At 45.6% G+C, this 27,655-nt stretch overlaps 1 protein-coding gene across 3 annotated transcripts in view; it reads right to left on the reverse strand.

Moving 5' to 3' along the window:
* The window catches only part of CDH13 (cadherin 13), a 1,287,326-nt gene that overhangs the window by 926,697 nt on the left and 332,974 nt on the right, over positions 1 to 27,655 (reverse strand). Inside the window, exon 1 of one of the 3 annotated variants that reach the window (XM_081807356.1) lies at positions 19,623 to 19,875. The exons of the other annotated variants lie outside the window; for them this stretch is intronic. Within the exon in view, the coding sequence (XP_081663482.1) occupies positions 19,623 to 19,667 (45 nt within the window). The 5' untranslated portion in view covers positions 19,668 to 19,875. Of the gene's footprint in view, positions 1 to 19,622; positions 19,876 to 27,655 lie in introns of those variants that run through there. 3 annotated transcript variants of the gene reach the window in all.

The following is a 27,655-nucleotide window of genomic DNA, read 5'->3' on the forward strand; positions in this document are numbered from 1 at the left end:
TCCCGTGTCCCTCAGGTGGGATAACTCTGATGTGTTCTGCACTGGCTCCCAAGGGTCCCCAGGAGAATTAAGGTCCAAACAGCCACAGTATCAACTAGCTGAAGAGCAGACACTCCACATGGCTGCCCTCCCTTCCTTGCTTCATTTCCTCACCCCCCTACAGTTTTCCCTGGAACACCTCCCAGGTGAAACAACTGCACTCAAATCCTTTAGAATCTGCTTTTGGGGGAACTCAGACTGAGACTATGACACTTACAGACAAATGACTAACAACCATCATTTGCTAAATCCTGTCTATTCACCTCCTCAAAGAACCAACTGCCATTTCCCAAAGGCTTATCATTTGCTCAACCAAGATTTTCCAGGGTTGTCTTGAATTCCCATGCCAGCCCTATCAGGTAGGCATCATGGCCCTTACTTCATAGACCTGATAACTGAGGCACAGAGATGTTAAGCCACTTGCCCATGGCCACACAGACCTCCAGAGCTGAGGTCCAAACCAATTCCAGCTTCCCCCAAGGCCTGGGCTCCTAACCACCATGGGTTACTGCCCTGCAGCAGTAGTGAGATCCTTTGGCTAAAATAACACTGATACTATTAATATCTGCCAGCCCTGTAGCACTGATCCAATTTCACACTGTGTTCACATTTACTGTCACCCAGAACAGCCTCCTTGTTTCCCCCTGAATATGCTATGAGTACCTCTGCCTCAAATTGAACTCATGCTTCCCTCCAGCTTGTAACACTCCCCCTTCCTTCTCTATTTCTCCCCCTTTTGGTCTTGATCCCACACCATTTTCTCCTTACTCTGCATTTGTCTGCTACTGACATTCTGACTCTCCCTCTGACTCAGTTTCCTCATCGGTAGATGTGGACGATGCTCAGTCCCACCTAACAGGGTTGAATGAAAGCATGTAGCACAGCACATGCTTAACTGAAGGCAGTTAACAGATGCCATCTACACAATCAACTGGACCTACAGAATCTCTCCTCCCACCACCTCCTAGACCTCAACTGACTCTTCCATTTCTTTGCCCCATATTTCACAGACTATGTCAGGTCAGGCAGCACTAGTAAATTAAAAATCATGTTTAAGGAATCAGAAAAACATTATCCAAAGCTTGTAAACTGGCCATAATGATTGATGGAAATCCTTTGAATATCACTCAGGGACAAAGGTCACCAGTAGATGTCTAGGTGCATGTTCATAGTTCATCTTGTTGTTTGCTCTTGAAGGAAGTCCCCAGACTCAGTGAACTTACCAGTTACTTGTCGATTTTTGTCCTGTAGAAGCAAAAATAATTTGTCTAGTGGAACAGATAACCCCGAGATTTAGGCATGTTGCACATTAACTGTTTTTTTTTTTTCCTAACTCAGCAATCTCATCCTAATATTTCTTTGTCAAATTGCTCAGAAATACCCTAGCTTCTTAAATGTCCTTTGAAACCATCATAGCATCTTATTGGTTTCCTCATAAATTAATGAATTAATGTTTATATTCACCAGAGAGTCATGGTTTTACCTTCTGAAAAATTATACATGGATAGTAACTTGCTACCAGTTTTCACAGAGCCAACTTTGGATTGTGGCTTCTAGAATGGGATGGGGTAGAGACAGTCATTCCTGTGTGCTGGGTGAGCATGAAGCTCTACACTTAGACCTGGTTCCCTCACACTCACACTACTGACATTTGGGTTGGGATAATTCTTTGTGGTGGGGGCTGTCCTGTGTACTGTAGGATGTTGAACAGCATCCCTGGCCTCTACCTACCAAATGCCAATAGTTCCTTCTCCCCCAGTTGTGACAAGCAAATATGTCTCTAGACATTACCATATGTCCCCTGGGAGGCACAACTGCCCCCATTTGAGAACCACCAGTTTAGCCTGTATTTCACAAGTAAGAATCATGGGCAATATCAGAAAGATCAGCAAAGATTCATAATGGCACACAAAGAATTATTCTGGATGGGATTCAAAACCCAATGGCTATAGGGCGCCTGGGTGGCTCAGTCGTTAAGCGTCTGCCTTCGGCTCAGGTCGTGATCCCAGAGTCCTGGGATCGAGCCCCGCATCGGGCTCCCTGCTCAGCTGGAAGCCTGCTTCTCCCTCTCCCACTCCCCCTGCTTGTGTTCCCTCTCTCACTGTCTCTCTGTCAAATAAATAAATAAAATCTTAAAAAAAAAAAAAAAAAAACCCAATGGCTATAGACCTAGCTCTTCGCAAACACCCAGCAATGTCATTGTCTGTCATTCTCCCCTTGGATCTATAATCTCTACAAGTTAAGCAACTGCAGCCTCTGCATCTGTATGGGTCACCTTAGAAACCTTAATTCAAAGAATAGAGCCTAGAATTTAGTAGGTGCCAACTGTGACCAGGGCTTGGTAGGTATCATATGTATATACAGAACATATAAATGTATTTATATGTATATGTTATATATGTGTGTATACATATGTGTATCTGTTACATGGGTGTGCATGTACTATATATGTATACCTGTGTGTATATGTGTGTGGTACATGTGTATATGTGTATGCATTATATGTACATACATACACATACACTACATACCAATCACACATACATATAAAATCAAAGGGGTGGCTGCTAAGTCAGATGAAAGATAGAATATGCCACCCTAAACCTGCCACTGTGTCATAAGGATTATTTTAAGCTGAAGGCAACTGAGAAGAAGGAGGTACAAGAAAACCTCACTACCCTCTTCCTATTTGCCTAAAAACAAGACCTGAATTCATAAAGGTGTCCCTCCTCCCCTCTACCAAGAAGGACAGATATTATTCCGTACAGACAACTTCAGATCCTTACCAATGGAGAAGGCACTGACTTAAACCTGCATAACAAAACTCATTCTTGTTTTCAACCCCATTACCCCTCACAACTGGCTTCCCCACACCTTTCTCTCTCTTGTCTTTAGCCTAAGATGGTATTTAAACTGGAGCTCTAAGCCACTTTTGAGAGTTTCTCATTTTTTCCCTGGTTATCTACCATGTACACACGAGGTATACATATTAATAAGCTGCTGGCTTTTCCCTTGTTAATCTTCCTTTTCCTTAAAGAGTCTCAGATAAAAACCTAAGATGAGGTTTGCCTCCCCTACACAGACTTCCCAGATACTTCTTTCGTCATCACCCCAGGTCTTCCGGTCTGCCTGTGTAGACCACAGCTGTCACTGAAGGCATCCTGTGAACACAGCTCAGGGTCTCCCAGAAGTAAATACTTACGGCCATAATGGGATAGAGCAGAACCTTTGGCCTCCACTTCTGTACCTCTCTTGTCTGTACTCTGTCATCTCTACTTTCTTCAGGGGAGCATATTTCCTGCCCCAGACACATGTTTCCCTCCTTCACCCAGAACAACATCAGAAAGATCTCTCTTTCCCCACAGCCCACTGGAGCAGCAGGTTTCAAACTGGAGGGAGCAACAGAACCCCCTAGAAGGCAGGTGTGTGAAGACAGGGATAGCTGGGTCCACCCCAGAAGCTCTGATTCAGTTGGTGCTGAGTGGATAATTGCCTTTCTAACAAGCTCCCAAGTGATGCTGACACTGCTGGTCCTGATGGTGAAGGCCCAAACTCTGAGACTCCAGAGTCCACAGCTTGTTCCCACATTTACCCTGTGCATCACTATCTCATGACATACTCTATGCAAGAGTTCCCTTACCCCTGGGAATTTAAGAAGAGCATTGGAAATGCAGCATGGGGCAGTCCCTCTTTGAAACTCAAATGCACAATAAAGTCTCAGAGACATTCAATTGTGAAAAACAAAACACAACCTGCTTCATTTCTGTGGGTAAGTCCAGGGTTTCCCAAAATATTAGCTAATGCAACCTGTTTTTTCCAGGACGCTTATTAACATCTCAAGGAACCAGTACCTCTTCAGAATACATTTTGCAAAACACACTGGAAAATCATACACCTGTGTGGTTTTGTGTAATCACCTGTTGCTACCTGGGAAGGCTTTAAGAATCTAGGTGGCCCAGCACTCTCTGCCACCGAGGCCAGCCACCTGGGAAGCCAGATCTCAGCCAGAACACTTTCAATCCCAGCTCCTGTCCCAACTCAAGTCACAGCTGCTCTTCCAGACTGGAGACCCGGAAGATATTTATAGTCCCTCTGCTGTGTCTTTATAAATCCTCACCCTCCAGTACCACAAACAGGCATCCTGGGCTGGATCCAGAGGCAAGCCCTGCTGCCCTTTCCTGTTGTACTGTGCTTGGCTAATGGCTTCATCACTCTGCATTTTAAACACAAAAGACAAATACAAATCATCAACACGAGAGTGAAGGCAGAGAGGAATAAATCTCATGTTTACAGAGTTTGGGAATCAAAAGATGTCTGGTGGGGGAAGCAGGTGCTGAAGGGGGAGTGTTTTTGGTGGGGGTGAGGGCCTCGATTTGGAGGTGCTGAGTGCCAAGTGTAAGAGCAAAGAGCTCCTTCCCCTGCCCTAGACCTCAGACATCTTTTCATTGCCAGGCCATGAAGTCTTCATCTGAACCGCCAAGGGGTGCCAAACATTCTTGTTAATTTCGATGAATCCTTTCAGCAATCTGGTATCAACTTGAGTACAATGACAATTAGCATATCAATTAGTTCTCTCCCCCTTGTCCTCTTCCCTCTCTCCCAGTTCCTGACCACTTATTCTTACTTTTAGAAGTCAGCCACACTAACACACCTTCTAACACACACTAAGACCCTATAGTCTCCGGGTCTTAGTGCCAGTACCCTACACCAGGCCCACCGGGGCACAGAGGGGAATAATAACTGGTGAGAAAAGAAGGATCTTAATGCACTTTGCAAATCTGCAAAACAAAAGTGAAGAACCATTGCTTCATTTCTGGTAAGCCGAGTTACCTGTAGCTCTGGTTGACTAGGGTTGATTTTAATTAATAAAATGTGTGAAAACCAGTATGCTTCAGGTCCAGAACTGCCTGGGTCACTTGCCAGCCCCAAGTTCCTCGGTATATGTCTGCCTCGGTTTTCTGATCTCTGAAAGGAGGTTGGATGATAGGGCCCTTTTGAGGAATAGTAGGGTTAATGTAAGTAAAGAGAGTAGAATGCCACTAGCACTTGGTGAGCGCCTGTAGGAAAGCTCAGGGATGGCCACACAAGAGCCCTGAGGTTGGACTGCCTGAGTTTTGCTTTTCTATTGAATAACGGCACTATTGAGACAAAAGCCACATACTGTAAGTTTCACCCTGTTAAAGTATACAATTCTGTGGTTTTTAGTATATTCACACAGTTGTGCCACCACATCACTGTCTCATTCCAGAACATTTCCATCACTCCCCAGAAGAAATCCCATGCCCATTAGCAGTCCCTCCATGCCCTGCTGCTCCCACCTGGGGCCCTAGGCAACAAATACTCTGCTTTCTGTGTCTATGGATTTGCTTGTTCTGGACAATTCTTTCCATTTCAAGGAATCATACAACATCGCCTTTGAAACTGCTCAAGTTTGAATCCCAGCGCCAGAGCTCAAAAGCTGTGTGACCTTTAATCCAGTTCTCCTGGAATTTCCCCATCTGTGAAATGGAATTAAAATCACAGTAGATACATGGTAGAGTCTTTAGGAGGATTAAAAGTGCTAATTAATACATCTAAAGCACTCACACAGGGCCTAGCTCATAGTAAACACTACTTAAATGTTCATCTCCATTACTGCTACTGGCACTATTATTACTTGTATGCTGTTCCCTTGCCCCAAAGCATGTGGCTGGTAGTGGGAACCCAAAGACAAACAGAGCACAGAGAACACAGCTCTCGCCCTCCCCGGTACACAGCCTGGTGGGGATCATATGATTAAGAAACCAGAACGAATACAGTAAAGTCTTATCACATGCACGTTTAACTAATGGAAGTCTAGCTCTTCCACCAAAAAGAGAAGGGAAAGGAACAACTGAAATACTGCAATTAAATTCTGTAAAATTATATCTTGCCCATATTCTTGATTATGCACTGTACATGACGTCACATATTATACATCGTTACATACTGACCACAGTACAGGGATGCATATGCAAAACCACACACATTGCAATTTAATGGGCAACTTGAGATATTTCAAGGTCAATGACAGCTCTGTGTTTGCCTTAAACCTGGACTTTATAATCTAACCCCTGAGTAAAATGCAACTCTATTGTGTGTCAACAACAGTAACAATTCAGAATGATTCCCGACAAATGAAATCAAACCAATGAGCCATTCGTTGAGGTGGGCTACAGTGGGTTCCAGCTGGTCAACACCCATCTGCCAAGCAGGACTTCTGCCTTCCACATACTCACAGTCTCATGGTGAAAATAAACCATATAAGCATAATCACAAGAGGTTGTTGAGTGGCAGAATGGGGTTTAAGAAACAGATGGAAATAATCTGTCACCCTACAAGCTGACAAGACAGGCAGATAGATATCAGAAGGACTGTGCTTTCCACAGAACTCACCACGTGACACACATCATGTATCTGCCTGTTTGTTTTTTAATGTCTCTCCCCCCAACTAGTACAGAAGCTCACCAGGTTAGGGGCTTTGTGTACATTGCTTATATCTGTATTCCCAATGCTGAGAAGAGTGTTGAGCACTCAATGGGTAGTAAGATTTGATGGTGAAGAACTGAACGAAGGTAACTGTTTAGACAACCTCCACTTTTCTCCCATCTTATGTCCCCCAAACACCCATACTCTGTTCCTCCAACCTCAACGTGTTTATTCCTTGTTTATAAGTAGTGGGAATATATCCATGTCAAAGATGATGCCCAACGGCAGCATTCCAGGGCTTTGGCATACTGGTACCATCTAGTGGGAAAGAGAGTATCTGCAGGTGGGTGCTAAACCAAACTCAGTGGGTTAAAAAAAAAATAACCCTTTCCTTTAACATAAGCTCTACTGAGAAAGTTTCCAGTAACATATGACGGAGGCAACTGGTATCTGTTATAAACTCATGCCCTACTCTGGGCATAGACGGCCAGTCCAAGCACCTGTCATGCCTCTCTATTATTCTGCTCAGGACTTTTCCAAAACCATGGTTGCTCCCCCAGAGCCACAAAGGCTCATCAGGGAAGCACAGAGAAATTAATGGTGCTAGGGGTCACCCTCGATCAATGGAAGATGGGCATAGTGGATATACACCCCAGCCTCCTATCCAGCAAAGGGACTCTTCTGAAGCAAGTTTTACACAATTCTTCTGAGGGGCCCCAGCAGTAATGAGCCCCAGCTGCCCATGACAGTAACCAGCTCAATGACATGCTCTTTGTTGGCTTTCCTTCTTTCTTATTCCTCACTTCTGTGTCTTAGAATCATCTCTCAGATTAGCTCGCTGCATCCAAGCCTATATCCCCATCACTGTTTGGAGGAATGCAACCTAAGATACAGTGTTTAACAATAATACACCTTTGGGTGGTGAGGAAGTCTTAAAAATTGTAGTCCAGATAATTACTACAAAAGCCAAATTATTATATATTTTAGTGGTTGTCTGAGAATTGTGTTCCTTAGTTAATCTTTACTTTGATCCAAGTTAACATGGAATAATCCCATGGTACTATCTTCCTAAAGAAGTATTACATCCTCATGGTAACAACAGGCCAAAGAAAATGTCTGGTTTCTCTCCCTGGCCTTGACCCTCTCCCAATTTGACCAACTGGTGAGGTGGCTAATGGTTTTGATCAGAAGTTGGCTAACTACAGCCCGAGGGCCAAATCCAGCTCTGCCTGTTTTTCTAAACAAAGTTTTATTGGAACAGAGCCCAGCCCATTTGTTCACATTTTGTGTGTGGCTGTTTTTATGCTACACTGATAGTGTTGAGTAACTGCAAAAGAGACATATATTTATCCTACAGACATATATTTATTCTTTACAGAAAAAAGATTACATACCTGTAGCTTAAATCTTTGGTTGCCATATTTTTAGATTCCCAAAAGCAAAATTTCAAGAAAAACAAAAAACAGAGAATGGACAAAGTTTTGCCAACAACACTTTACCACTATATTTACCGTGATAAATAGAAGACGAAAAAGATAGGCAGTTAGTTAATTAACTTTTTACAAACAATAGGACATTTCATCCCTAAAAAGTAGAAAGGTCATTGCATCAGAACGATGAACTTTCTATCCCAAGAGAGGGCTGCGGATAAACTCAGAACAACTGCTTATCCCATTTTAACTGTTTTACAGCACCATCACTATCCAAAATGATTGTATTGACTTATTTTTGCTGTTTACTGTCTTTCTCCCCCATTAGAACATAGGCTCCATGAGGGCAGGCAAACTTGTCTTTCTTAATCATTGCTGCTCACCCAGTGTAAAGCATCATGCTTGAGATACGGTGGTTGATCAGTTAATATTTGTTAAACGAATGACTTAAACATGAAATGTACAGATTGGAGTGCACAGATCCAAACGTCCTGAGAGAGGCAGAAATGCAAGGCCACCATGCGGACTGGTAAGGACTAGGTCCAAGGGGGGAATATGTACATCCACCTGCACAAGGGCTCTGTGAGTGCTCCCTGTTCTGTTGCCAGTGTGTAAGACAGTGCCAGGCACATAATAGTCATTCAGCAAAAGTTCATGGAATCAATGGTTAGCCTGCCTAAAGGCACTTAAACTGAATTAAAAAGGGGGAAAAAAGAAAACTCTTTTGGTAAAACAGAACTACACTTGAGGTTAGATTCAGTTCCGTTGCAATGCCCAATAGATGGGTTTGTCTCAGTATAGCTACAGGCTGTATATTTCTCATTTCCTATGGACTAGGGAAAACATTATTGTAGACAGTAGCACTCAGGATACACTGGAGCTCCTTGGCACTCCTGGGGAGGAATGCCATCCAGCCTTAGAGCTTAGCAGCAGGCAGGAAACTGCCAGCAAATTTACCTCTAGAGAATTTACCTGGGCTGGAAGCTGCAGAGGCGCCACACCCGAGCTGAGTCCTGTGTGGCTACTCCTAGTAAGGTGGCCATTGTTGCTGGGTGAAACTGAAATGGTGGGCCCATTCTTGCTGGGTTGTTTGCCCCTGGTCAAAAACAAGGACTCAGTGACAACATAAATAACCCTGGGCTAACCCAGGTTGCAACCATTAAGCCAGACAGGAGACCCAGGTCCCAGGCCCACTTTTAGACAGCAAGAATTCAAAAATGGGGTTACTACATGCAGCCATTTTGACTCCAGGAGAGCCAGAAAACAAAATAGTCAAAGGAGAAAATTCCTACATCATTTGAGGGGATGAGGAAGGAAGCTTTTATACATGAGTGAAATATGGAGGAAAATGCACACGCACAGGAATCAGAAATGCATGGGGGAGATGAACCATGAGAGAGATGGACTGAAAAACAAACTGAGGGTTCTAGAGGGGAGGGGGGTGGGAGGACGGGTTAGCCTGGTGATGGGTATTAAAGAGGGCACGTTCTGCATGGAGCACTGGGTGTTATTCTCAAACAATGAATCATGGAACACTACATCAAAAACTAATGATGTAATGTATGGTGATTAACATAACATAATAATAAAAAAAATACCAAAAAAAAAAAAAATGCATGGGTTCAATCCCTGGTCCCAGTTCTCAGTGGCTGTGTGGCCTTAGGCAAATAACTCAACCACTCTGAACTTCTTTCCATTGTATAAAATGAGGATAAGAATAGCTGTCCTAAGTGTTGCAGTACAGATTTGACATAATATATGCAACTGGCACATAGCAATAAATTGTACAGTATATTTACTACAGGTATTTTGATATATTTTAAATAATAATCATAAGTGCTCATAGTACTAACAGGTACACCCCCACACATGCTGCCCTGATAAAGCGTCTGGGGAAACAGCTGCTAAGAAGATACATCTAGAAGATAAGATCCCACCAGATCAAATGATTTTATGAGGCATGAAATCCCCAGGGGAAGGATCTTTGGGGAGCTACCAATATGGGAATTGGCAAATCCTTCCCCAGAGAGCAAACTTCATTTTTTTTTTTTAATGTCTATGCATTTTAAATACACAAGCATTTTCTCCCCTCTGAGTTAGTTAGATGATCAAGGCCGAGGCCCCATGGTACCTGCAAGCTACAAGTTCCCTTGGAGCAGAGCGTGTGGAAGTTAATACAACCAACATTCCTTTAGCACCCAGCATCTGCCAATCATGGATGAAGTCACAAGCATACGCTTATTTAACTAAAACCCTGCTGGGCTGATATAGGTGTTCTCTCTCCTTGTTCAGACACAGGAGGAAACAGAAGAGGAAACGCAGCATGCAAATGGCCAGGATTCAAACTCACTTTTTTTTTTTTTTTTAAAGATTTTATTTATTTATTCATGAGACAGAGAGAGAGAGAGAGAGCGTGCACGAGAGAGAAGCAGAGGGAGAAGCAGGCTCCCAAGGAGCAGGGAGCCCGATGTGGGACTCGATCCCAGGACCCTGGGATCATGACCTGAGCCGAAGGCAGACGCTTAACCGTCTGAGCCACCCAGGTGCCCTCAAACTCACTTCTTAAAACCTCAGAAGTCTCCCTAACTCTCCTAAGCAATCTGAGACGTTTGCTCCTCTGAGTCCTGGGAGACCATAGGCCCCGATTCACCTCCAGCACGTTCCCTATTCGGGACCAGGTATGTATTCATCTCTGAATTCCAAGCTAGCACCATTCTTGGCATTGGGTAGATTTTAGTAATTATGGGAAGAAAGAAGAAAAGATGGATAGAAGGGGTGCGGGGAGGACGGGAAAGGTGAAAGAATGGGAGGGAAGGCAAAGCAATCTCCCCTTCAATGCTGTGTTAGTCCCTGTGGTTTCCTATGGTAACAATTACCAAGTTCGTGTTATTTCAGCTATTTATTTTCTTGTTTCTTTTTTTAAAAAAGATTTTTATTTATTTATTTATTTGAGAGAGAGAGAGAGAGAGCATGAGGCGGGGTGCGCAGAGGGAGAGGGAGAAGCAGGTTCCCCGCTGAGCAGGGAGCCCAATGTGGGACTCCATCCCAGGGTCCTGGGATCATGACCTGAGCCAAAGGCGGACACTTGACTGACTGAGCCACCCAGATGCCCCACAAAATATATTTTCTTGTTTCTTAATGGCTGCCCCCTGGCAGATGGCAAGCCCCGTGAGAACATGTCCTATGTCCATCTTGTTTACCTATGAATTCCCTAAGTGCCTCAATAAAGGCAGACACCTTGCATCCCCCCTTCTGAGGATAGAGTGCCACTGTGCCACTTTTTTTTAAGAGAAGCCAGCTGTTATACAAATACCAACATACCACTCCCTGGCACCCCGCTGAAGATTCTGCTACTCCACCTGGAAATGTAAGAGTCACCAAGGCCACATCCAACATGCTGAAATGAAGACTTGTTAACATTCGCAAAGTGATTGCTGAAAGTAGTAGATCATTATTTGCTTCATGTAAGAAATATTTCTAGTACTGCTGATTGAATGTTCAAGAAACGATTAAAGGGCTTGGCAATGTTTCTCCCAAATATCTTTTGCATGAAAAGCCTCAGAGATTGGTTAATTACAGAGGCTACACATCAGTCTCTCTAGGCAAGGGCATTTCAAAGCCCCCATAGTGCCCATCCCAGATGTGAGCACAGATTGGATCTGTGGGCATTAGTGTAACTGGGGCCTGGGACGCCTCTCCTGAGCAGCATTACTGCAGCCTGGCTAACACCCCCATGGAAACAACGGCCCTCAGACCCTGTTTATAATGTCAAACACCTGGGTTCCTTGTTTGGGCAATTGGCAGGAAGCTGCCAATTGAAAGAGTCAGAACTCAAGCCTTCTCCTTAACCGCTCCCTGGCCCTTGCTCTGCCATCTCCGAACCCAGCTACACAGCCCTGCCAGGTTCTGCCCTTAATGTCTCTTGGATGCTCTGAGGAGTGGTACATCTATTTCCCTCGCTTGCACTGCCACTCCCATGATCTCAGGCCTGGACTGGCTTCTCCCTTCCGCTCGTACCCAGCGTCAATCCATCTGCTACACTGCAGCCAGGGTGACCTTTTCAAAATGAAAATCTGACCTTGTCACACTACACCGTCCCCTTGTTACTTTCAATGGCTGCCCAATGCTCCAGGACAAACACCAACATCCCTGTGGTGGCTGCCAAAGCCCCAGGGGCTCTGGCCCTACTCGGCAGCTCCTGAAATCATCCTCTTTCGGCTATGCAGTATTTCTTCCTGCACAGAGACTTCCCCCAGGCTGTGCCTTCCGCCTGGAATGCTTTTCCCTGCCTACACCTTCTGCTGTTCCCTTGTCTGTAAGCCTCACTACTCCTCCAGACGGTGGCTCAAGCATCAGGCTATGAAGGAAGCCTCCCAGGTTCTTCATCTGAACCTAATGCCTTCCTTATATTCATTCATTCATTCATTCATTCATGCATTCATTTATGTTTGCTGAAGGCCGGCTGCACACCAGCACTGTTCTAGGCCCTGGAGATGCAGAAGCAAACTGATCAGACAGTAGTATGTGCTCTAGTGGAGCTTATATTTTAGTGAGGGAGAAAGACAGGCACAGATGAGCAAAACACACCGGACAGCATGCCTCACACAACTGCATTTTCTTCCATCATAGCAGTTGCCTCTATTTTGAGTTATTTCTGAATTGACAGGGATCTCCCCTGCCAGGGGCTCTCTCAAGATCTTAACCCCAAGAGAGCAGAGACTGGGTCGGCCTCACTAGTAGCTGTAACCTGAGCACATAGTAGGTCCTCCGTGGACAACACAGATATTGACTGAGTCCACTTAACCCCAGGTAAATCTCCCTGAAGTTAAGTTACTTGAGTGCTTGGGGTTTAGGAAGGACAGCCCCTAAGGACTGAATCCCTAATGCCTCCCTGCCCTTTGGGAAGATTTCCTGCAGCCCCTCTGGCTATAATTCTGAGTCGGAGCAGGAGTCAGCAAACTTTTTTTGTAAAGGGTCAAATAGTAAATATTTTAGGCTTTATGGGCCATATGGTGTCAATCCTGTTGTTACAGCACAAACTCAGCCACAGATAGTTATATAAATGAGTGGGCATGGCTAATAGTTTTATAAATAAAACTATTTATAAAAACAGGCGGCAGGCAAGAATTGGCCCATAGGCCACAGTTTACAACCCCTGAGTTAGATGATCCCAGATGCCCAGCAGCTTATGGCAGTTGAAGGCAGAGCCTGTGTGGCCTGAGACAGCTCCGGGTTCTGCTGCCAGGGTCCAGCCACCTTCTGCAGGCCCTACATCAGTTGACAGGGAGATGACCACAGAAGCTCAAGCTTCGAGCATTTGCAGGCACCATCTTGTACAGCACATGGAAAAGCAGTTCCCTGCCACCGCCAGAGGAAAGAGACTTTGGCCTGGAGGCCGCATAAGGCAGAGATGGAGGCTGCCACATTCCTTGCAGGGTCCCCAGGCTCCTCCAGAGGCTGAGCTCATTTCCTGGCCCTGCCCAGGCATGTGGCAGGGCTGCTCTCAGCTGAGCAGCTGCTGCCCTCCACCCCAGCCCAGCCTACACTCAGCTGGGAGACACAGGGGCTTTGTGCTTCTATAACAGATTGGGTGACGCTGGGGCCTTTGAAAAGAGACATGACATGTCAAAACGTGCCTATTGCTAATGCTAATTTTCAGGAATTTGACTTCTGTTGGCAAGTGACAGAGGAAAAACACTTTTTTTTTTTTTTTTTGGTATGTGTGTGTAATTATATTTACCCTGATCTTTGGAATCTGAGGCTATGGAAAACAAGTTATCGGAGGCCCACCTATTTGTAGGGGATGGATGGACAGATTAATCGAGGATTTATGGAGGCAGAGGACATTAATTCTAGCATTAACACTATGTGAAGACTACGTTGGGTGTTAACTGTTAAAAGCAGTTATAAGAACATTACACAAATTCCAGTAGGTGGTAGAGGTGACAATGTCCCGTGTATAAAAGTACTCTAGGCAACAAAGCTACGGAGCTAACATTACCCTGAAGTTATAAATACTCTGAAAGCTAACTCAGTGCTCTGAGAGTCCCCTGCAGGGCTGAGTACAAGAAGTTACTGTGAGGTTTTGATGATACTCACATTGCGGGTGAGCAACACTGTGGGAATGACAATGCTCAGACTGCCACCGTATTCCAAGGGTACTGATGCTCTTGGTATAACACTTGGTACAGTGCACTGGGGACTACCTATTATCCAGGACTCCCAGAGTCCCTTGACTGCAAGGTTTTGGGTGTACCAACACTCTGGTGTACCCACATCGGTTTTACTCAAAGCTGCAGTGTGTCATTTCTCTGGGTGTAACTATTACTCATGGAACAATGATCTGGGTGTCCCGGTGCTCTGGGTACCCCTAGTCACCCAATGACACTGACGGTGGTAATGTTCTCAGGATGGAGGTGTGGATCCCCTTCACCATGTTCTTCCAAAGCAAGTCTCAATCTAGTTCAATCATAGTGATCAGAAAGAGGCTTGTCCCTTCCTTTTCAAGTAGCCTATCACTAAAAACTTGACTATATCAATTTGATTAAGCCTCAAAATTTGTGAAAGCGGAAGTTCCCAACACAAATGGCTACGGGGCAAGTGGGTAAAGATAAGTGAGTACAACTGGCTGGATGAGTAGTGGGGACTGGTAGGGACTGTGGCAAATTACAGAGGCATGTCCTTCTTAAAGGGGGCAGTAGTAACTCTGCTCTAGTGAAATGTGGCCAAGTGGGAATGAAGCTCTAGGACTGCCTGACCTTATGACATTTTAAGAAATGCAAGAAACCTGGATTTTTTTTTAATTTACAATTTCCCACTTCTCAAAACATCTGGTCAAACAAGATACATCCATGGGCTACATTTAGCCTGTGGCTGCTACTTTGCACCTTTTGCCCAGCAGCCAGAGTTATAGAATTGGGATGGATGAGCTTTAGCACCACCAAGCAGATATCTCAAGGTTCAACCTGCTAAGCCAAAGAGTGACCCATTCACTAACATGAGCCCTCAGTATGTGTTTCAAGTTTGAAATGTCATTTCTTTTCCTCCTTAGCCTGCCCTTAGCTGCTTCTCTCAGTAGAGAAAGAAATTGCTTTCTCCCCTAACCCTAGCATAAAGCCACTACTTACTGCCTAATGAAGGGGATCCTACAGTCCAGCCCATAATCAATTGCGCTGTCTGCTCAGGGAGGTGGAGTCAGGCCTGGGATCCCTAGGTAGCTACAGAGGAGACAGGCTGCAGGGCATTGTATTGGCAGCATCATTCAAGAGGGTCAGATTCTCTCAGGCACGTGGGCGTCTTGCCCACAGCTAAGTGGAAACAATGCCAAAACCACTGGTTACTTGATTTGATTCTGCCCAACTGATGATTGTAATTGGATGACAGACATATTTCCCTCTCCTTTTCAACTGATGCTGGAGGGTGTGCGAATCTGGCTCATGAGTCATTCTTCTGGGTAGTTACCTAATGGGGAAGATTATCTCCTTTCACAGGCGAGCTGTGCCTGCCTTTTGGCTGCCTAAAGAGTAAAACCAGGTCCAAACAAAATCAAATGCCAGGAAATTTCAGAACTTCCCCACATTTCATATGGCATTGTCTACAAAGGTCTTTCAAACGTTCCCTGCTCTATTACTCAGAGGGGATACATAGTTGCAGAATAACACAGAAAAGAACCAACTACAGTAGGGAATAAAGGAGGAAAGATACTCCGTGCAAAATGGCAGGACTTCTCACTGGGGAAACTTGTAGCAAATAATTGGGAATAAGGAGAATAGTTGGGTTTTGACAGAGCTACTACACTGAAGTTCTTTAAAATATATAAGCTGTAGATTCAGAATTTTGTAATGCTGTGAATGGAGCCCTCTTCTGGAGAAATTTTTCAACAGGTATTAAAATAAGATCAAAACACACAGAGATGGACATACACAGACACAAAGAAGTAGGAAGTACTATGGCTATGTCGATGATGTGACTGTCACTGAACCCATGGTTTGTCATTTTCCTTCCCTTCCACCTAAGAGAAATTAACTGGACTCTCCGAACAACTGTCTTTTTGAAAGGAGGGAAAGAAAGAAGGATAGTCTCAAGAACCTAGATGCACTTTTACCTAAACAGTGAACCTCAAACTGAGATTCAGTGCACACATGCAAATGCTGGTACTTCATATGCTGCAGTTACTGGGTACATTGGTTTGCTGGGCAATTCCACTGTAACACATAGGAGATACTTCCAGAAGGAAATAGGTTTTATTTAATGGAAAACCCAAGGGCTAAAGATAGAAAAGGAGAGAAGGGAGGGAGGCAGAGCAGAAGAGATTAGCTAAGATGACTGTTGGGCTTTTAATATACACTGTGGCATTACATAAACTCCAGATCACATATTCAGCCTTGCAGTTTATTAAATCTCTTTGGGGACTTGCTAAAAATTTTGTTCAGACATGTGAACTCTACCACTTTGATTCTTTTCACAACTTATGTCTCTGTTTCCCCAGTGCTTTTGAAATCTTACGGGCTGTCACATGTTGAAGCCATCCCAGGGCAGGGGGTGCTCTCTGCCACTCCCATAGTCTTGTCTCCTTATCAGAACGGTTCTGCAAATAAACACTTCCCTGAGCATATAATAAACGATGTTTCAGAAAACACTGATTCTCATTTAAAATCCTGAAAAATCAAGATTCTGACTCCAAAGAAGAACTCCCCATTTTAAATCAACATCTCAGGATTCTGTGGAACATTTTTGGTCACTCCCAAGTGACTGCTCTCCAAACCTGAACCACTCCCTAAAATTCTAATTCTTGGGGGATTACTCATTCATTGTTAGAACTTTTGGCTAGTTGTAAGTGATACCCAGATGGGGGTGGGGGGTGGGAATCATACTTACAGTGTAATTTCTATGTCAGGGCTCCTTGATCTGTTCCACATTCATTATTTATCATAACTAAATGCCACAGGCCACTTCCGGGACCGCCCTTCCCAAAACACCCCAGGGGAGAAGAGAGGTGACTTTTCCTTGACTTTGCCAGCTTCCAGCCATTGTTGCCTAGAATTCTTCCCCCTTCCAAAATGTCTAAAACAGCAACCAGCCAATAACCGTACAGAGATTGATGGCTTCCAAAGCCGGACCCAGAGTATTACAACTGCAATGGAAAAACACATACATGCTTGCCTGAACACCACTTAGGACCAAGTGACTAATTTGCTTTATTACATTGTTTTTCCCTTTCTTCTGTTTTTTCTCTGCCTTGAGAAAGTTTTGTTTTTGCTTGTTGACTCAAAGCCTCCAAGACTTTCCCTACTTTTCCCTATGGCACACAGAGCTGTGCACTTGAATCTCTTGCCGATTAAGTGAATTGCACCAAAATGATTTCTCTGCAAGGTGCTATTGCAACCAGTATATCAATTAGTGTCCTAATGTGGACATTCGCTCTGATTATGCACAACAATCTAAGAGAGAAATAAGCCTCAGAGAACAGGCAATTCAATTCCTGGTAAAACCTCTGCTTCCCCATGCTACGGAACTGAGTGAGCTGACAGCCTTCAGACCCACCTGTGCCATCTGGGCCCAGCAAGAGAAGACACACCAGTTGCTTTACGAAAGGTATCATGTGAGAAGCCCCTAGTGCACAGGGATTGCTGGGTGCTGCCATGTGGTCTGCCTTGCTCAAAGGGAGGAATAACTTTGGGCAAGCCCTGGAATCTTATCTGAGGTCCAAGCATGCTGAGAGAGAAAAGGACTATAAAGTCCTGGGGAAAGGCTGTGGGAAGTGCTCCCAGACACTAACGGTTCCCAGTGTGCCAGGCCTCATGGTAAATGCATTACCTAGGACATCCTGTTGAATGCAATTAATCTGCCTGGCAATCCCAGGAAGGTGATAAGATTATTTTACAGTGGGGAATCAGAAAGCTCAGAGATACTAAACAACTTGCCCAGGGTGGTAACACCAGCGTATGGCAGAGAGGATCTGTCTGAATCAGAGGCACATTCTGAACCACCCTTCAAAATGGGGATATATATACATACATACAGCCTCAGAGACAGTCAGACTCCAGAAAGTCTGGAAAACTGGTTCACGGACAGACACAGAATTTGTGGCACGACTTAAGGTTGCAGGGACCCCCAAGAGAATCAGCCAGCAAAGCCCTGGTGTTAGAGGAGTGTAACTGCGCAGTCCTGAATGGGGGCTGTGTATCCAGGGAAGACAGAAATCCTAAGTAGGGGAGGGGCTCAACAGCCCGGCACCTTACCCTGCCCCCAGGCACTAACATCCACTCAGTAACCCCCACTTTACATCATTTCCATGGTCACAGCGCTCCTGGGACACTGGCCCATTTCCAAATTCTAACTCCAACATTGATCTAGCAGTGGCCTCCCTTAGAAGGCTGCAGTGTATCCCCACATCCCAGCCAGCCCTTGCCTGGGATCCTAGCTGCCTCACCAAGCCCCCCCTCACCCAGGCACTCACACGTGTGCCTGTTCCCCTGGCACTCAGGAGTCTTGGCCAGGAACTCAACACCCATTCCTAGCACCCAAAGGCACTCCCTGTCTCCTTCGCTCCTCTCTGGCCCTGCCTTGATCTTACCCACCCACTTGTAAGCTGCCACCTCATCCGGAGTCCCATAGGCTTCACGGGAGGCCTTGGGGGACTGGGTCGCAGTGCTCTCAGAACCTACAGGCCCCAGAGCTGGGCTGGGCGTGCCCCTCGGCTGCCAGCACCTCTGGTCTGGCCTCCTCGGAGTACTGCTTTCCTGCACACAAACTTCCCGAGATCTTCGAGATACAGAGGTGGTTGCCCAAGAACCAAGTCTCCATCGCACCCCACCCCCCACCCTCTCCGGGGTCACCGGCCCTTCCCTTATGCCTCAGCGCTCTGAGGGTTAACAGGCAGCTGCAGCCCTGGTGGGCAAGGCTTGAACTTTTCTCTGAGCTCCGCGCCCGCCCGGGGAAGACAGCAGAGGCGGCAGTCGGGGCTCAGAGCCGGAGCTCCAGCTGGCTGGACAAAGGGGGCGCGGGGGGCTGGGGCCTGCGTCCTGGCGGGGAGGGGTGACGGGGGTGGGGGGGAGACGCGCTCCCACCCAGAGGTCGGGAAGGAAAAGAACCCCGATGCGGGCGCGGCCAGAGCCGGCGCCTTTGAGCGACAGCAGCAGCCGGGCTGCAGCGCTAGGCTGGCGTGAGGCGCCTTCCCGAGCGCCGCGGGGCTGGGCGAGGGGGCCCGGGCGCCCCGGGAAGTCGGCAATGCCAGGCCGGCATCTCCAGCCCGGCAGCCCGCAATCCGGACCCGAGCCGCGCTTCCCCGCTCGGCGCTGCGCTGGGGGAAACCACGACTCCTTGGAGTCGCCTCCAACTGAGTCTTTCTCCAATGCATGAGCCTCAGGAGGAGACGAATTAAAGTTACCCGACTTGATGTAGGCGAGAATGTCGCCCCTGCTTGCAAAAAAAAAAAAAAAAAGGACTCGGGAGCTCTCGCCTCCTCCCACAAACGTACACACACACACACATACACACACACACACACACGAAACCCGGAGTGAGAAACCAGGGCCCCCCTAGGATCTCCTGGGCGGTGAATGACCTCCCTTCGAGCCCCAGGCTTTTTTCGCCGCCGCGCCCCAGAGTCTCCCGACCCCCGAAAGCCCCCTCGCCCTGCCCGCGCCAGGCGATCCGAATGCAGAAACGGGGCACGGGGTGCACCCCACAGCCCCTCTTCCCTACCTGGGACAGGAGAACGCACAGAAGGAGCGGAGTTCTCGGCTGCATCTTGCCCGACTAGAAGCGCCCGGCGGCGTTTTCATTCATGGACTTGGCTGCACTGAGCATATTTTCCGTGGGAGCCAGGCTTTGAGGAGAGGCTCTGCCTCACCAGCCAGCCAACTTCCCAAATAGATCAGCGGCAGCATCACGAAAGCATTGGGTAGAGGCTGATGACCAGGACCAATGGCTTTACAAGACGGATTCCTTCATAAAGCTCCCTCGTTTTGCATGGCAGATACAGGGCGAGCACCTCGCACAGAACAAGCCCCTCGGAGGTGGCAGCCCGTTTGCTTTTTTGGACTGTTGGGGCCCAGCCACACAAATCACACTGGGCAACGCCAGCCGATTCCACTTTTGCAGAGAATGGAATTGCACCGGGGACTGGCAAACACTTCCAGCCCAGTGCAAAAAGATTCTCTTTATTAAAATGTTAATAAGATCCACTCTAATTCCAATCAATCAAATAAAATGACCCCAGCAGTCCAACCCTTTCCACGCCTGGTAAGACTTAGTGGTGGATTTTTTTCCTTTTTCTTTCTTTCTTTCTCCTCCTAATGTGGCCCAAGTCATGATGGTGTTTGGTGTTTCCTAGCCATCTCATAAATTACAAAGACGACAGGTCAATTCTCGCTTGCAGAAAAAAATCCATCAAGGGGTAATAGATTTTATTAACTGCTCAGGTGAGAGTCTGACTGGCCACCGATTCCACAAATGTGCATCTGGCACCAAATTTGAAGCCATGATTTAAGGAAACTTTTTTTTTTCTATATGGATGTGATTTTTCAGAAGCTCCTACAAATCTCCAGGGACTGAGAATAGTCATAGCTGCTGCTCAAGAGGTTTTATAAGTGGCAGTGCTATAGGAATAGGATAAGAGGGATATATAGGTCTACCTTTCCCAGTAAGAACCTAAGAATATGCAGTAAAGATCTCACTTTGTCATTTCCACGCAGCCGCCTTCTAAAAAGGATTTAAGGTATTTTAAAATAAAAGACATTTGTGCAGTAGAATTGATGCAGCCAAAATAAAAAATAATCTAGGCTGGGAGGAAAAATTCAGAAAACTGAAATGCTAAACCAAAACTCTAGTATCTTTGCTCTGATTTGGATCTGAGCTTCCTGGTGGCCAAAGCAATAAGAGAAACGTGTAAATTATGTAGTTCTTATTATAGAAAAATGTACACAAATTTCTACTGATGAAATTTACCCCTGGAGCTGAATACTAGAATACATGTATTACATGACATCTAATATAGCAGGACACTGAGCAATGGACTATGCTGAGATCCAGTGGACTGGGCAGTATTCCCAGCATCGGCACAGGGCCTAGAACATGGAGACAGTCATCAGTCTGTGTTAAATAGATGTCTAGACCTAATCAAAGTGGCAGAGGGTAGGTGGCACAGAGTCTGGAACCACATTGCCTAAGCTTAACCCCCAGCTCTGTCTCAGACAAGTAAATTACTCAGACTCTCTGTGCCTAAGTTTGTTCATTAAAGAGAATATAAATCATACTGAACTTATAAGGTTGTGGTGAGGATTAAGTGACAAAATAACCACTCAATAAATGTAAAACGGTGCCCTTTTAAAATTCCTTCACTGCCAGCTATTTAGTCCCAAGATCACCTCACGTGGTCCCAAAGTAACGGATGAAGTTGCGATGCTATCTGACCTCCCAGCTGCATTAGCCAGAGCTGGCCCAACAGATGGCAATGTTGCCCAAAAGGCCTCCAGAAACGCCCAGGAAAGGGGGATGTTGCTGCTTCCTCCAGTCTCTTCAACTTTCCATCCTCTTGCCTAAGTAGGCACTGGCCCTGAACCTTTGAGACGGGCAGTCACAAAGTGTATAGATATGACTGTCCCCTCTTGGAACTCATGTGTGTGGAGATCTATACCCATGCTGCCTACCAATAAGAGCAAAATGGGGTATTTTGGAACCAGGCAGGCTTCAAATCAAGGCATCCTGAAATACCCTGGTTTTTCTCCATTCCACAGCAGGAGTCATCTTGTCAGTCAGGGGCCAGCTGAGCTAAGCCCACGGATTCAGCAGACACAAAAGTAGACAGAGAGCAGAGGACAGCTTGGGAGATGACAAACCACTAGAAGGGATAAAGACGGCAGAGATCATCCAGCCATGTTTCCACAAGCAGCCACTCGGTTGGGGAAGCAGTCTTTAGGGTAGGGTGTGTAAGGCTGCACTTGTCCAAAGTATGAAACAGTATTATTGATTGTATGGTTTGGCAGGCCCTTTCTGTGGTCTATCCATCCCATCAGCCTTACTGCTGCTCACCATGTAGGTCCAATTTTCTCCTTCCTGGCACATTTAGGGCTGCACTTGCCAGCCCCCTTGTGGTCAGCATGGGGCTGTGTGATTAGTCATAACCAATAAGCTGTGAGCAAAAGTGATGGGTGTCACTTGAAAGCGGGAGCATTTAATAGCCAGTGTGAGACAAGTTGGTGAGTCCTTAGAATAGGGACTGAGAAGGAAATCTGTGCAGGTGGCTTACTCGGAGCAACAAGTGCAAGAGGAAGGGAAACAAGGTTGGCCGGGAAGAAGACTGCAGCGGTGGTAGAAGCCTCAGTCAATCCCAGGGGAGCTCTGAAGCAACAGAGGCCTTGCATTCAGAGATGACCCTAATAAGAGTCACAAAGGCTGAGCCTTTGTGCCCCTAGGAGGCCCGCTATTGGCTGTTCCCCCAAGGAGGGGAATAATCTCTGGTGAGGAGGCTTGGTTTGGCCAAGGGCAATATTCCAGTCAGACCTCAGCTTCTTCATCTACATACAAAATGAATGTATTGACCCACAACAGGTAACTGGAGGCTGTAATTCCCAGATTGCAGATGACCACATGCCCCTGATGGTACCAGTGAAGGTAGGTGCAGATTTGCAAAAATCTGTTGAGTCTGTCTCCAGCCAGTACCTGTGCAGGTATTTACCAAGGTCCTGGGCTTTTGTCCTGAGTTATTCTATTGGCAGACAGACTGGCTCCAGCCAACCACACCAGAGTCCAAGTGAGCATGCCCAAAGGGTCGCTCCCATCCCCCCCTACTTCAGTCCCCACAGCTTGGATTTTAAGGGCCAGGAGGAGTTAACTTCAAGAGTCTTCTTAGGCCTTAAGGCTCACCTTTAGAAACCCATGAAGGCTAAGGAAGGTCGAAAAGATTTGTCTGCAAAATGAGACTTAGTTTGGGATCTCCAGACTCTACTTACCTTGGGCAAGTTGCTTTTACTTCCCAAAGCTCAGTTTATTCATCAAGAAAATGGGAATGATAATACAATAGCACTCCAAGGGTTTTTATAAAAATGGATGCTTTTCCCCCCCCAATCCCCTACTTCCCTCTACTCTCAGAGAATGTGCATTTCACCAAACACAGGATATCAGGTTTTGTTCAATAAAGACAGAAGGAAAATCATTTCACTCAAATGATAACAGGCCCCTAAAGAAGAAGTCCATTTTTGTTTGTTTTACATTTTCCCTTCAAGCCCCTAATGGGAGTCTTTCGGCTGATGGATGGATTGATGGTAGCAAGGGAGCACTGAAGCTGGAAACCACCCCCTAATGGCTCCCGCTTCACCTCTCCCCACTCCAGCCCCCCACCAAGCCCCTGGCTAATTTGCCCAGAAGCTGGGTCTGCCTTTGGACACATTCCATGTTCACACTCCTTTCCCAGGCACATCAGCCTGGCTTGGGGCTGATGAAATCATCCAACATTCAGTAGCTGTATCCTGAGGTGCCAGGGATTGAGACTGTTGCCTCACATTGACATGGATGAAGACATCATTTCTGGCTGTGTGACGATTACCATGCACATGTGTGCAGGGGTTGGGTATTATGTGTACAGGCACATGGAGGTGTATGAATAGTGAGGGGATACCTGCCATACCGTCCAGCAGAGATAATTTACTCAAATTGTGGTACCCTTTGAATGTGCTTTTGTAATGAGGCATTTGTACAGAACAGTGATAAACCAGATAGATGCCTTATGAGACACAATAATCATCAGGTATGCCAGGAGCCCTTGATAATTGGGAAATGCTAGGACAGCGAGGAGGGAAGCCCACACTGTACAGCATTACGTACATAGCACAATGCTGAAGCTACAGCCCTCCCAATGGGATAGCCTGCTATAAAACATGCGAGACTATGCCACCACACCATCCCATAATACCTGGCCGCCCAAAAGTAGCATCCTTGATTGTTCTTGAGCCACGAACCTGTTTTGTTTCTTCATAGCCCTTTATGTTACTTAATCTCATACTGTAAGTGGTCACTTGCATTATTGCTCCATTTTTCACTCCAGCCTGCATCTCTACCTTTTGCTCCTTGACTTTGGGTTTGGCCCCATGAACTTGATGTGGCCAATGGAATGAGGCAGAAGTGATGAGGCGGCAGTTATAAACCCAGGCCCCAAGAGGCCCTGTGTGTTTCAGCTTGCTCTTGCTAAGGCCTTCATGGGTGAGCTTATTGGTTGTAGGAGGAGAGACAAGCACCCCCATAAACCCAGAGGTGCTTAGGTAAGCCCAACAGAGCCCCACCCAGAGCATCTGACCTATAGGCATGTGAACTAAAAATAAATAATTGCTCTAAATTTGGAGGTGGTTTGTTACATAGCAAAAGCTAACCAATAATTACATTTTTTCACTTGTTATCTGTCTATCTCTCTGCAATGTAAGTCCCAAGTCTCTCTTTCTGCTTCTGTGTGCTCAGCTTCTAGGACACTGGCATACAGTAGGTGCCCAAATGATTTTTGCTGAGAATATAAATTAAGTGGCTTCTGTACTGAGAAATGTGTGATGCTGATGTGAAAACTGCCACCTACATAGACTGCCCTACCAGAGATACTTCCTAATGTTGACAGTTCAATCCTCCCACACAGAAAGTATCCTATGACCTTGAGAGTCTCCAATCCCATGTGACCATCTAATTCATCCTACAACAAGGCAAGGTCTCCTTACGGTAGTCTAGACAAGAATTAGACAAAGTAAGGGACTTTCCACAGAGGCTACTGTGAGCATGTTGGTGCTTAGAGATCTTTGGTGAAGAATACTTGGGGTGTAACATCCTTCTGAATTTCCATAATATATGAAGAGCCCAGACATCTAAGAATAAGACAGGAAATACTCCTTTGGCTTTGGGAATACTGCATTAATACAGTGTCCTCTGTGAATACAATCAATACCATCATGACTTCCACACATGCACAGAGATAAAATCTGGAGTGACTTTTAGGCCATCTCAGTTCAATGGCCTCACTGTCTTTAGGATTTCAATTCCTCCTTAGTAGCAAAATTGGGCATTCAGACACCAATTTTATCCTGTGAACTAGTAGCCATTAAAACCCCCCTCTAGGTGTCTCCCTTACCCAAAATTAGTGACTGGGGTTATTTCTATACAGACAATCCTCTCAGCATTAATTTGGTAGAGCAGTGGTTTTCAAAGTGTGCCCCCTGGACCAGTAGCATGAGCACACCTGGGAACTTGTTAAAAAATGAAAATTTCAGCTCTGCCCCCAAACCTACTAATTCAGAAACTCAGGGGTGATGTCTAACTATCTGTGTATTACAAGCTCTTTATCTGCAGTTTGAGGATCACTACAGTAGAGAATTCTCCAATACTCACTTACATATATTCATTCATTCACTCATTCATTCATTCATTCAAGAAACATTCATAAAGTGCCTATTGCATATTAGCCACTGAGCTAGGCAACAGAGAAAGAAATGAAAAGGCATGGTTCGTATACTTCAGAAAATGTGTCTCACAAAGAAATATCATTCTATTATTATAAAGTCTGTTACAGGAGGTGCTGAGAGTCAAGGTAGCCAGAGCTACCGGGGATTAGGAGGTGTTTAGAAAGAGGTAAGGGGTCCACTGTTGTTGGTTTCCATTTTATGTCAAAACCATCACAGATCTTTACTTGATAGAAGTTGTACTTTTTGTATCTGTTGATAAGAAACTAAGTATAAATAGTAACTAACAAAAGGCACCTGAAATTCAACACCTCCTTCTAACTGAATTTGAAGTTTATTCTTTACAATCCCATCTAGGTGTACTTGCAAATGGCAACGCGTGTGTATGTGTGTGTGTGTGTGTGTATCCCCGTCTGTGTGCACGTGCATACAGGCGCACACGCACAAACACGCACAGCGGGGGGAGGGACGTTATTTAGAGTTGACAGGTAATACTTGGTGTGCTTTTAGTAAGATCTCTTACAATGACACCATGGCCACCAATCCCTAGCCCCTGCCTATCTATTGTCCCAACCAGGGAACCCTGGAGCAAAGGGGAAATGAGGAAGAGAAGACACTGGGAAGAGGGGCTAGCGACCAGAAAGAAGGCAGAAGACAATTCTGGGAAGTTTGGGGGTCCAGATTAGGGTCAGCTTAAATGTCAACATCTACAGGTTGAGCTTTACCCTACGGACCAGGGGGAATCATCCAAACTACTTAAACAGGGAAGGTTCAATACCTCATTTACATTTTAGGAAGATCACTCTGGCTACATTGGAGGATGGATTACGTTGAGGGCAATTACTAAGGAAGAGAGACTTCTTGGAAGACTATTCTAAAATAGTCTATATAAAAAATATAACCAGAGCAAGAAACTCTTTTTCTTAGATTTCTAACCAGTGAGCAATGAGGTATATTCCATGGCAATCTCTCCTGTTGCCTAGCAGTGTCTGGTACATAATATCATACATCTTATAACAGATGAAGGAAACATGCTTATTAGATTACAGGAGATTAACTTTGAGCTCTAATTATTCACCCCTCCCTGCACCTGATCCTACCTCACTAAGAGGGGAGTGAACCTCCTCACCTCTGACTTTGGGCTTCACCATATGGCTTGTTTTGGCTAAGAGAATAAGGTGGAAGTGACAGTGTGCAGTTCTGAGCCTAGGTCTTACAAGGTCTCACATGTCTCTGTTTTCTTCCACCTCTGCCATCTCCATGAAAGAACATGTCTTCACTGGAACAAGGAGGATGAGAAACCTGAGGCTGAGCCGCCCCCATCCATCCACAAATCTGCAGTGAGAAACAAAGTCTAGCCTTAGATCAGCCAAACCCCAGCCAACCTTGGCTCCATAGGAATTAATGCTTACTGTTGTGCCACAGATATTGTTGTGATTGTTTGTTATCCAGAAATAGCTGACTGATACATATATGCACCCCCTTCTTAGGACTACATATAACTCAGGGAATAGGCTGAAAGCTAAATATGTAAATCTAGCATAGACATTTACATGGGTGTGGCCAACGTTTACTGTCTATCACAAATCCAAGCCTTTAATAATTACTCAACTCACCAGAGTCCTCTCCTTACACCTACCTAATCCAAGCTGGCTGTCTCCTTGCAAATCCCTAGGTTCCTTTTAGAATATTTACTGCCAAGCTACTGAATCTTTCTCCGGTTGTTTTTCTTATGCTAGCATAATTGTGAGGCCACCACTTAACAATTACTTGGGAAAATTTATTTACAAAGCAAGGCAGATCCATGAATGTTTGTAGTGGATATATTTATTTACAATGTAATCCAAATCTGCCAATGCCTCTAGTAGATAAAATTGTCCCACTCCTATAAAAAGCAGTGCACCCAGTTAATAGTTTCTATGGTCTTTTATGAATAGTCCAAGGTCAGGGCCACCATAACGAGTTTGGGAAAGTTAATCTATGGAAGCAAGTTAAGCACAGAAAACTACATTTTAATGATTCTGAATGTGTGACAGCTGCCAGAATTTAACCAAATGAGAGCCAGAAAAGGTAAATCCAAGACTCTTTTCTATCCTAAGCTCAGCTTTTACAGAATTAAAACAGCAAGTGTGCAATTTCCATGAGGTCAGGAAGGATGTCTGTCTTTTCTCCCCCTGGGATACCCCTTTCCCACACATTGCCTGGCACCAAGTAGACATTGAATAGATGTGAGTGGGACGTATCAAGAGAAGAGCACAGGTGCATAGAAGAGGTCCTGCTTAGGGGCACCTGGGTGGCTCAGTC

The sequence above is a fragment of the Leptonychotes weddellii genome, chromosome 16 (genome assembly GCF_054177405.1).
Source record: "Leptonychotes weddellii isolate Sample4059 chromosome 16, ASM5417740v2, whole genome shotgun sequence".
NCBI lineage: Eukaryota > Metazoa > Chordata > Mammalia > Carnivora > Phocidae > Leptonychotes > Leptonychotes weddellii.